The following is a 12,759-nucleotide window of genomic DNA, read 5'->3' on the forward strand; positions in this document are numbered from 1 at the left end:
TTTGGTGGTGAAGGACGACTGATCGGATCGCACACACACACACACACACACACACACACACACTCACAAAAATACACACACTTCAATCCCCCTGAGAGGTTGGCACCAAGTCAAGCTGATAATATTTTTCATTAAAACATCACTCCACTAAATACCCAAGAACCCCACCACCTCCACCAGCCAGTGCCACCCCCACACTCCCCCCCATCCCACCAGCCAGTGCCACCCCCACACCCCCACACTCCCCCCCATCCCACCACTGCAACCCTTCTGCCACCCCCACACTCCCACCCCATCCCATCTTTTACTAAGGACACAAAAATAAGTCAGTGTGAGTGTTTAGGTTTGAGAGGTTCACACATAGGGGACTAGCCCGCCCATGGCCAAGCACACAAAGCCCACAGAACAGCTGACTCCAATTTATGCCATATCAAGGCCCGAGTCTGTCGATATCTCTCCAGTCTGCGCTCAGTGCCCCAGAGGGTGTGAGTGACAGCCAGACGGATATCGTTGGTGCATGACATGGAGCCGGCAGCGTCGGGAACGACAATATTTTACCAGCCACTAGCGACTTGTCCAGAATGACCCTTCTGTACCCCCCGTTCCTTCCCCCACAGAGGTCTATGCAGATGGCCGAGGGGGAAGCCAACTGGCAACATCACAGCTGGGCCACAAACCACTCCCCCCCCACACACACAACCAGGCAGAATAAACAAACAAGGATTGTAACAAATAAACAAATAAACAATACAAACAAATAAAAAAAGAGATGGGTCTTATCGGCGCGCCAGCAGAACCCAGCGAGCCACTGGGACACGGCTCTTCTTCTTCTGGTTGCCTCGGAAACACAGACCCGGGCGACACTGACACAAACAGGGAAAGCGCTGAGGCCAAAGAACGGACACACAGACATGAGGAGACGACACCAGAACGGACACACAGACATGAGGAGACGACACCAGATCTGCCCCTCGCCCCTCTCTCATTTCAAACCATCTTCAAATGATCCACACCAACACTAATCGCCTGAGTCTCACATATATATATATATATATACAATATATACATAAATATATATACATACGATTGTTACGCCCCTCTACACCCCCCCCATTTCAAACCATCTCCAAATGATCCACACCGACACTAATCGTCTCACATAGATATATATACAATATACAGTGGGGAAAATAAGTATTTGAACCCCTGCCGATTTCGCAAGTTTGGCAGAAATGTGTGATCTATAATTGTAATGGTAGGTGTATTTTAACAGTGCGAAATAGAATATCAACAAAAAAATCCCAGAAAACTGCATTTTATAACCTTTATGACTTAATTTGCATTTGATGCAGAAAATAAGTATTTGAACCCCTAGCAAAACATGACTTAGTTCTTGGTGGAATAACCCTTGTTGGCAAGCACAGACGTCAGACTTTTCTTGTAGTTGGTCACCAGGTTTACACACATCTCAGGAGGGATTTTGGTCCACTCCTCTTTGCAGGTCCTCTCCAAATCCTTAAGGTTGCGTTTTCAATGGGAGGGAATGAGGGAATGAGGTTCAAGCCCAATATTCCACGTTACATGGCCCCATCCATAGTCCCCTCGATGCAGTGGAGTCGTCCTGTACCCTTGGCAGAGAAACAGCCCCAAAGCATAATGTTTCCACCTCCATGCTTGACGGTGGGGATGGTGTTCTTGGGGTCATATTCAGCATTCTTCCCACTCCAAATGCGGCAAGTCGAGTTGATGCCAAAGAGCTTGATTTTGGTCTCATCTGACCACATCCTGTCTCCCAATCCTCCTTAGAATCATTCAAGTGTTCATTGGCAAACTTCAGACGGCCCTGTACATGTGCTACCTTGAGCAGGGGGACCTTGCGAGTGCTGCAGTACTTCAAACCATTACGGTGTAGTGTGTTGCCAATGGTTTTCTTGGTGACTGTGGTCCCAGCTGCCTTGAGATCATTCACAAGCTCCCCCTGTGTAGTTCTAGGGTTATTCTGCACCTTTCGGATGATCACCGATACCGCACGAGGGGATATCTTGCATGGAGCCCCAGACCTAGAGCGATTGACAGTTGTTTGGTGTTGCTTCCATTTACGAATAATCGCACCAATAGTTGTCTGCTTCTCACCAAGCTGCTTGCCGATGGTTTTGTAACCCATTCCAGCCTTGTGCAGGTCTACAATCTTATCTCTGATGTCCTTGGTCAACTCTTTGGTCTTGCCCATGGTGGTGAGGTTGAAGGTGTGAAGTATGATTCTTTAGACAGGTTTCTTTTATACACGTCACCAGTTGAGATCAGGTGTACCTTGTTAGGCCTAATGAGGACTAATCTGTGTGCTTCTTGGGCACATAACTGGTCATTGGGAGCCAGAATTCTTGCTGTTTGCTTGGGGGTTCAAATACTTATTTTCTGCATCAAATACTAATAAAGTCATAAATGTTATAAAATGCAGGTTTCTGGATTTGTTTGTTGATATTCTATTTCTAACTGTTAAAATACACCTACCATTACAATTATAGATCACACATTTATTTGCAAGTGGCCAAACTTGCGAAATCGGCAGGGGTTCAAATACTTATTTTCCCCACTGTATATATGCGATTTCCATTTAGGTTAATCAGTGTAAACAGCTCTAGCTCCGCGACAAAAAGGGTGTTAATAAATGGGAGCCTCTCAGTCACCTTCCCAGACAAAGGGGTGCACTGTTTTTAAGATGTCCAGTGCTGCTCGTCTGCATTGAGCTCCATCCTGATGCCTGATTCCTTCATTAGTATGGCAGGGACTTTGCCATTAAACCCCATTCACTTCAGCGGATTGAGGGGATGACTGCGGCTTAACCGGAGTCTTAGGGGCGCCTTAGGCTACGGCAGGATGTGCACTTTTCTCAATAAGCTATCAGCTAACCAGCTTTTAAGAATGTATATACACACAGGGACGATATCAGCACACACCTGTTTCAGCACAGCGCACGCGCGCACACACACCCACACCCACACACACACACACACACACACACACACACACACAGCCTCCTTACTTTCTTATTTACTCACACACACAAACACATATTCACACACACACACACACACACACACACACACACGCACACACGCACACAAACACAGCCTCCTTACTTCCTTATTTACTCTCACACACAAACACATATTCATACTCACACACACACACACACACACACACACACATGGATATAGACTTACACACACACACACACACACTTCTTTTTAGTTAAACTTATCTCATCTCTCATGCTGGGCATACACCAATTAAAGTTATCGGTCCGACAGAATCACATTGCAAATCTGCCATCCATATCATCCAGCTCAGCATGCTACTCTGAAATACACACTTGGATACACACACACACACACACACACACACACACACATACATACATGCACACGAACACGAACAATCACAAACACACACACGTACACACACATTCACACACATCAACACACAGACACAAGAATGCAGACATACACACACTTGTGGGTGCACACACTACACACACCCTCGACACTAGAATCACAGCTCCAAATCAACAGGACGCCAGCCTCCACACACTGCGGGTGACGAGCCTTGAGTGTTGTTCCTGTTTCAAGCTCTCTCTCGCCTCTTGCATCAGGATGCTTACAGCCCTTCTCTCCCACACACACACACACACGCACACAGACACAAACACACGCACGCACACACACATACACACTCACATACACACACACACACACACACACAGACACCGAAGCTTTGTTCCACTCCCCCCTACACTCTAATACACTCCTCCAAGAGGCGCCAGCCGGGAGAGGAAATTCCCACAATCCCCCACTCTGTTCAGGAACCAGCGTGAAGGCCAACTGAGGCCTGAGCCACAGCTTCCCACCCAGTGCCTGAAAACAGCTATAAACACCTCCACATTCATATGGCCATGTATTCATTCAGCCTGACTATAAACACCTCCACGTCTCTATGGCCATGTATTCATTCAGCCTGACTATAAACACCTCCACGTCTCTATGGCCATGTATTCATTCAGCCTGCGCCTTCATCCAAAGCCACTCACAGTATAGATGCAGATTCCCGTTTTCATCAGTATGTTGGGAGTAACACTACTGGAGCCCCGTTGATCAAATGAGAGTTTGGTTTATTCCTGTCTCTTTGGCTTTGTGGAGAAGGGGGCAGATTTAGAACCCCACAGTCCTGGGTGGGGCAGCTTATCTTACACTTCAGTACAGATCAGCATATAGCCTGCGCTCTGGGCACTGAACTCGTGACCCTGGTGACCTTGGTGACCTTGGTGACCTTGTTAGCACCTTCATCTACCAGAGCACAGGGGTAGGCGCAGGACCACAGACAGCATTCAGACAACTATGGGACGACCAAAACGCCACTGTAGTAAATCCCACGCACAGCTGGCCACACGTGTGAGCCATAACAATGCAGGGTCCCTTAAGCAGACATACAGATAAGAGATGAGGGGATGGATATGAGGCCTGTGAAGGCGTGCTGGATGTTAGTAGGAGGAGAGGTCGCTGCAGGTGGGGTGCGATGTTGTCTTAGATTGACATGCTTGATTGATTGAGAGTGTCTGGAAGAGGACCCTCACAGCCAGTGAGTGGGATTAATGCAAACACGGGTGTGTGAGGTGTAAACGCACCCTGTGCTCGTGTTGTGCTGATGAGATGTGGCTGTGTATGAACACACACACACACACACACACACACACACACACACACACACACCCACACACTTAGATGCACACAGATACACATGCATAAACACATACAGATATACACAGATACGCACACACAAACACACACACACACAGACAGATACACACACATACACAGATACACACACATACGCACACACACACACACACACATACACACACACACGCACACAAACTGACACATAATCACACACACACACCCACACACACTGATGCCATGTAAACAACTGAGGCGGATTAGACCAGCTCTCGCAGGACTGCTAGAACATGGCAAGCTTGACGGTGGACGGACCGCTCCAGCTTCAGCTGCTAAGAGGGGGCTTTTGTGCTTACCTACTGCAGGACACGGGAGTCTTTTCAGGTAGCAGCACACACACACACACACACACACACAGAGAGACACCACACATACAGAGACACCACACAAACACACACACACACACACACAGAGACACCACACACACAGAGACACCACACACACACACACACACACAAAAACAAGCACACAAACACACACACACACACACAAACAAGCACACACTGTTCTTTTTATCTCAGGTCGGCAATTCTGGCAGCTCCCCCATTTCCCTCATCTCATAAGGCCGAAAACTAAAACAGCAAAGTCATTTACCTGCAGGGTAGGAGGGAAGGAGCTCACAGCAGCGTTCACGGCTTCACTGCTTTGTTTCTGATTTCATTGTGTGTGCGGTAATGTGTGTGTGAGAGTCCGGTAATGTGTGTGTGTGTAAGTGTGTGCTGTAGTGTGTGTGTGTGTGAGTGTGTGCTGTAGTGTGTGAGTGTGAGTGTGGGGTAATGTGTGTGTGAGAGAGTGTGTGCTGTGGTGTGTGTGTGTGAGTGTGTGCTGTAGTGTGTGTGTGTGTAAGTGTGTGCTGTAGTGTGTGTGTGTGTGTGTGTGAGTGTGTGCTGTAGTGTGTGAGTGTGAGTGTGGGGTAATGTGTGTGTGTGAGAGTGTGTGCTGTGGTGTGTCTGCTCTCTATTTCTCTTACGTTCTTTCATACAAGCTTTCACAGTGTTTGTGCTGTAACCTTGCCAAGAAAGAGTAGCAGGGAAAAGAAAAACAAGTAACCTGGGCCTAATTTCCAAACATGCACGAGGATTAGCGCGCCTCCACCGCCAAGGACAGCATTTCTTTGGGCTCTCGAGCGCAGTAATGAGTTCTGACCCTGGAGTGCACTTACACTCTGAAAAAAGTCAGATCTTTATAGGGGGGGCATGCTGAGGACAGCCTACACACTTTCAACCTAAAACTGATTACAGTTTTGTCCAGCCCCGTCTCGCCAAGGGTTCCTCAGTCACTAACAGAGCCCAAGCAGCTGATGTAATCCTTGCTATCATCAACACAAACAGCCCGAGACTGGGTAAATCATGCGGATGAGGATGATGGTCACAAACAATTCCACACAGCGGCATATTTAATTATGTTTACGGCGTGTTAAAAGCAAAACGGGCTGAGAAAATGACAGCCAAAACTGACCCCAGGAGTGAGACGGAAAATTCGGTATTCTTAAAGTCTTTCTTTTACCTCAGAGTGACCCCCACTATCAGGCTTCAGGATTCTTGTGCGTCTAATAACACTTGAGTGGGAATCAGTGTGCTTTGATGTCAGCCCAGTGAGTGTGGTGTAGAAGAGCTGTTAGCGCTCGCCGTTTCTTTAAAGGTAAGTGCTCTTGCTAAAACAGGCCTTTTAAGGTGATGTGCTCCATTTGGGCTGCTTACCCATCAAGTGAATTAAGGTAAAAGGCATAAATCAATATACAGGAAATTCACACACACACACACACACACACACACACAAATGTATGCACACACAGCTATACAAACATAGACACACACACACAAAGGCATACAAACGCACACAAACACACACACAGGTCTTTGAATACTGTGCCAACAAAGCATCATCTTTTATGTCCAAAGATGACACATGCACACCTAATGCAGCTGTCTCATGGGTTTATAAACAAAGACAGACCCTTTCTTCTCTTTACATCGGCCCCTGCACAACACCCACAGTCACTCACTCACTCTCTCCACATCTCTCTCTCTTTATCCCTCCTCAATCTCTCCATTTCTCCACCACCTCCCTCTCTCTACCACCTCTCTCTCCTCCACCTCTCTCTCTATTTGATTCTACTCTCTCTCTCTGTTTCTTTCACTCTATCCCCCAGCTCTTTCTCTCTCCCTCATTCCCTCTCTCTCTCTTTACTTGAGTGTTCAGCAGGAGACGCCTGTATTCCTGTATGTGATTGCAGTATGTGAGTGCAGTATGTGTGTGTGTGAGAGTGAGTGAGTGAGTGAGTGAGTGTGTGAGTGTGTGAGTGTGTGTGTGTGTGTATGTGTGTGAGTGAGAGCCGTGACAGACCCCCGCCCTGTTGGAGCTTTCAAACCCCACTTACTACCACACGGACCCCCAAGCTGCACACCCACCTCTCTCTCTGAAACACACTCACACACACACACTGTATGTGTGTGTGTGTAATTAAGATGCCTCCACCCACTAAGACAAAAGGCATGGTGTCAATGTCAGGGGGGTCACCACTCCATAAGACTGACAAGCCTAATCCCCTCTCCACTGCCTTGTGTGTTATTACCCAGATTAAAATATCATTGCCTCCTGTGTGTGTGTGTGTGTGTGTGTGTGTATGTGTGTGTGTGTCTATGAGAGAGCGAGTGAGTGAGTGTGTGTGCATATGTTAGTTTGTGCGTGTGAGAGTCTCTGTGGGTTTAGGCAGATTGTTCTTTTGTATAATTAAAGGTGCTGGTCTCTTGTGATGGTGAGGCTTTGAAGTTTAATGGGAAAAGATGTGTTTCGTTCCACAGTCCAAGCCAGATGTAGTATGTGTGTCTGTGTGTGTGTGTGTGTCTGTGTGTGTGTGTGTGTGTGTGTGTGTGTGTGTGTGTGTGTTTGTGTGTGTGTGTTGTGCGTCAGCTGTGCAGAGTGATGTATGATGTGTACCAACCTGATCCACCAACAAAATTGAGGTCCAGCCCCCTTAAACAAACAAACAAACAAACAAACACACACACACACAATGCAAGCTTGCACGGAGAGTGGCCTACTTTTTGCCGCAGGTCCTGGTTGGAAACGATGATGACGTTGGGTGGGTCTCCGACAGCTGTGGCCGCTCCCCCGATGTTGGTGAAGATTACCTCGGCGATGAGAACATTTCTGGGGTCCAGATTGAGCACCTCGCAGAGCCTGCCAAATCAGCACAGAAACAGAAAAGCCCCTCTTAGTCTTGATTAGATTGCCACTAAGGGCAAAGGGAAGGGTAGAGGGATAGAAAGGAGGGAAGGATGGAAGGATGGAGGGAGGAAGAGAAGATGAAAAAAAAACAACTGACATAATTTGGAAGCTGTTGATGCGAAGGAGAGGTGAGAGAGGGAGAGAGTTGGTGAAAGGAGAGAAGAAGGAGGTGTGCAGACGGTCAATCTAGGAGCCCTGACCTCATCCATTATGGTTCCACCTAACACACAAGAGTGAAAAGCACATCTTTGTTTGTGAGCCCGCCAGGCCATGTCATTTCTCAGGACCTTACGTGTGAACCTCACTGCTACATCACTTCACTTCAGCAACATGGAACAATCAGAAGCGGGACGCTGTAAGTCAAACTCATAAATAAATTCCTTGTTTTCTTTTTTTTCTTTACAGGCCACCAGGGCACCAGGACAGGGCAGGAGGTCAATCCTGATCTGGTGACCCAAAGGCTCTCTGGCCCCCCGGGACCCAGGTGGTGCCGACATCAATCACCGCTCCAAAGCGAGGCATTTAGGCGGGGTTTACATCTGTAAATATCCAGCTGTGCCACGGGCGAAACGGGAACGCAGAGCCGCGGGAAAGAACGCTGCAGATAAAAGCCTCGGCTGAGCAAAGAAACGACTTCAAAAGAGCCGCACTCAGTCTCTAATTGCCCATTCTTAATTGAGCGACGTGCTCTGGATAAGACTCATCAATATATCCATGGCTGCGCACACATGACTGTCTGTGGGGGAGATGTTGCTCATTCTTTCTGATGAAGCCCTTCAGATAAATACGCCTACCCAAAAGTGAACTAAACTAATGGGCGCTTTCCACAGCCCCCCCCCCCCCCCCGACTCGGGATTGGGAGCCTAATGACAGCCGTTACTTCAGACCCATTTCAAGCAGCTTCCATGCAGCCTGATTGACACTTTGACAAATGACAGTTTGATGAAAGCTGACAGACTGGCGACGGGAGCAAATCTATGACACTGATGTAAACAGTGGCATGAAAAGCAGCTCTGGTCTGTCTGCCTGCCTGCCTGCCTGCCTGCCTGTCTGTCTGTCTGTCTGTCTGTCTGTCTGTCTGTCTGTCTGCCTGCCTCCACCACCACCACCAACCACCCCATCCACCACCACCCCCACCGTCCTGAAGTCTCAAGGACTAAAACTGAAAAGTGAATTCCCCTCTAACTAAAAAGGAAGCGCCTCCATCACAGCCTTCGGGCAGAAGAAGGCAATCCGCATGCTGCTGGAGTTTGCACTGAAAAGCTCACTACCGACTCCAGACGCGTCATGCCTGCAGCCAGAGTGCCAATGAGTTGAAGTGACTACCTGCGTAAGCGAACAGTACGTAAACATGTGGCGTCCTCCAAACATAGCTCATGACGCCTATCCTCTAACTGAGAAACATGGCAGGAGTTAATTGTTCCGTAACGTCGCTCTCCCGGCTCTGTCAGAACATTGAGAGCCGGGGAAAAAGGGGAGAGAGCAAATGGAATGAAATGGAGCGAGAAAGAGAATGATGAAGCGGGAGGCTTCGGAGATATGGAGAGCATAACCTTACATCTCCTTGCATAACGCTCAAAGCCAGGGAGCGGCTCAGAGGAGTTCTGAGGCGAACGCCCTCCAGGACCCACATCCTCTCTCTCGAGGACACAGTCCTTTTATTAAGTAGCCGCCTAATTACATTAAGAGAGCATTTAAACACTGTGAGCCCTGTGCTTCAGCCTCAGAGGCAGAGGAGAGAAAGGGCCAAATATGGGCCGAAGTGAAAGAGAGCAGCATAAGAGAAAGAGAGAAAGAGAGAGAGAGAGAGAGAGAGAGAGAGAGAGAGAGATAGGGGGGGGAGTGAGAGAAAGTATATGAATGAAAATTAGATATAGTATCCTCAAATGGGACAGCTTTGTGTGCTGTCACACATAGTCTGTAAAAACGCGATTGATTTGAACAACCCTGAGCGTGCAGCGTTTGTTGCATCTGAATAAGACCCACTGAAGGCCCTGGTGGTGGGGGGGGGGTTGTGTGTGTTGGGGGGTGTGTGTGAGAAATCTCATTTGGAATCGGCAGGTGAGCGGGCAGGGATTCCATTCCACCCAGCCAGCGGCACACGCCTGACAGCTCTAATCAATCTAGTGTGAAGAGCGGGAGAGGAAGATTAAATTAGAGACAGGTGTGTGTGTGTGTGTGTGTGTGTGTGTGTCCCTGCTTGGCCCCGGAATGGAAACCCGCATGTGCTTCATGGATGAAAGGACCAAGTGCCTCCGCTTAGTGCACTTACACACACCTCATCCCGTCCGAACCCCACTTACACACACCTCATCCCGTCCGAACCCCTTACACACACCTCATCCCGTCCAAACCCCTTACACACACCTCATCCCGTCCGAACCCCACTTACACACACCTCATCCCGTCCGAACCCCACTTACACACACCTCATCCCGTCCGAACCCCTTACACACACCTCATCCCGTCCAAACCCCTTACACACACCTCATCCCGTCCGAACCCCACTTACACACACCTCATCCCGTCCGAACCCCTTACACACACCTCATCCCGTCCAAACCCCACTTACACACACCTCATCCCGTCCGAACATCTTACACACATCTCATCCCGTCCGAACCCCACCCCTCGCAACTGTAAGCTACTGTAGGGATAGCTCATTTAGCATTTTGGTCTTTGTGTTATTTCGTCTTTTATTTATTCAATTTTTTTATGTTTATTTCCTTTAATTCATGTTTTTTTTTATTAGCCTCGACCGAAAAGCACTTTAGTAAAACTCCTGTCGTTCTGAAATGCACTGTATACAGTGACTTGACGCTATGCGACTTGGAGGGGGTCGCCGTGAGCGTGTAGCGTACCTGATGGTGACAGGCGTGAAGAGTATTATGGTGGCGTGAGCGTGTAGCGTACCTGATGGTGACAGGCGTGAAGAGCATCATGGTGGTGACGTTGTCCAAGAAGGCAGAGAGGATGGCAGCGATTAGGCAGAGGATGATGATCATGGGCCACACCCGGCCTCTGGACAGCTGGTAGGCCTGCGAGAGGAGGGGGGGGAGCCATTAGACGGCAACTCCAGCAGTAAACAATGAGCCCCAACTACATCCACCTCACGTCAGCCAAAATTAGGAGCGCAATAAACAACAACAACAACAACAACAACAAATTGGGTGGCTTGTTTGTGCCTTGACAATGTTCTGATCAGAACCAATAAGCGGGGCACTAAAAGCAGTGGTTGGTAGAGTCTGATAAATGGGATATTTTAACCATGATATTGAGTTTGTTTGTTCTTTTTCCCCCTTGTTCTGACAATTCATGTTATCCGCGATTTCATTTTGTAAACAAAAGCATTTATGTGCTTAACAGTCAACAGAACAAATCTCTGAGGACAAGAAATGTACTGGGAAAGGGCAGAAAAAATACAGTTCAATCCCCCAAAGAAAGGCAGCAAATAATCATTTCATGGTCGTGACTTTTCTCCTTTTGTTTTGTTGCCATGCAAAAAAATTGGCACCAAGCATTCAGGCAGCCTCACTCTGGTTAAGTGCAAGTTGCTGCTGCAATTTGTCTAATTCCGACACACGGAACGTTGCGGAGTGCCGCGACCCCCGGCAACAGGGGTGCTGCTGGTGTGAGGGTATCTCCATAGAGACGTTAACTCAGCTGTCCGGAATCATCCTAATCAAGCTGAATTATGGGGGTGCTACATCTACCCTGCAACGTTGCCTGGCCCTAATCGAGTAGGTAGCAATCAGGGACCGCACACACACACACACACACACACACACACACACACACACACACACACACACACACACACACACACACACACATACCGTACACACAGGCACGAGCATGCAATCAGGGTGCATTCATTCACTCGACTGCACACACAAACTAAGCATACTCCACAGAAAGGAAACTTAGTTGCACTCTTCTAACAATCTGACCCAATCAGGTCGACACAGACTCCAGACACTCAAAGCGTACCCAGAGAGATGCTAGCACGTGACAAATCACGTTAAAACAGATCGGCTCGCTCACACAAATCCCACTACAGCATACGGGCCGCACTGAGGCTCAGTTCAAACACAGAGCAGGTGTGGGTGGCCTCTCTTACATGGGAGGGGGAAACTTGGACTTAAGACAGGAAGGTCATCTTTGAGCTGATATGTTAATTCTGGAGTGCCTGCCCTTGTCGAGAAAGGGGGCTTGCTCCGTATTCATGAGTCCGTGCTTCTCCCTGTCTCAGGTGTGCCTACGGCACGCAAAGAGGCGACGCACGTTACCTGAAGGACGGGAGTGTCAGGCTCTGGCTCGCTTCCCCGCGCCGCTGCGCATTAATTCCACACAAGGGTTTCGTGTGGCAGGGTTCATGGACCCCTCAGCAGCAGCCTAACAGGATTTCCAGCTCACGCCTCTCACACCACCACCCACCCCACCCACCCTCCTTTTTTCCACCACCTCACGGAGTCAAGAGTGATACATTCCCAGATGTTCTGTCATGTCTAGCCTGCTTTCGTTTGATTCACGGACATTTTTATCGCACCTGGAAAGATTTGTTCGGGGCTAATTTCGTTTAGTAACCATTCACGAGGCCTCGATATCCGAGATGAATCATTTTTACAGGAGCGCTCACCAGCCTTAGGGAGAAATGAGTGATGCTGGTTCCCACTTTGCCCCAAGGCCAAAACCAGCCGTAGAACAGACCTCAACTGAACAAGCCAAATAGAAC

The 12,759-nt window shown here is 48.5% G+C and overlaps 1 protein-coding gene across 1 annotated transcript in view; it reads right to left on the minus strand.

Moving 5' to 3' along the window:
* oca2 (oculocutaneous albinism II) overlaps positions 1–12,759 on the minus strand; it is an 80,496-nt gene that overhangs the window by 43,092 nt on the left and 24,645 nt on the right. The window contains exons 13-14 of the mRNA XM_031574519.2: positions 10,938–11,062; positions 7,838–7,976 (exon numbers count right to left, since the gene is read on the minus strand). Of these exons, the coding sequence (XP_031430379.1) occupies positions 7,838–7,976; positions 10,938–11,062 (264 nt within the window). The remainder of the gene's footprint in view (positions 1–7,837; positions 7,977–10,937; positions 11,063–12,759) is intronic.

The sequence above is a fragment of the Clupea harengus genome, chromosome 10 (assembly GCF_900700415.2).
Source record: "Clupea harengus chromosome 10, Ch_v2.0.2, whole genome shotgun sequence".
Lineage (NCBI taxonomy): Eukaryota > Metazoa > Chordata > Actinopteri > Clupeiformes > Clupeidae > Clupea > Clupea harengus.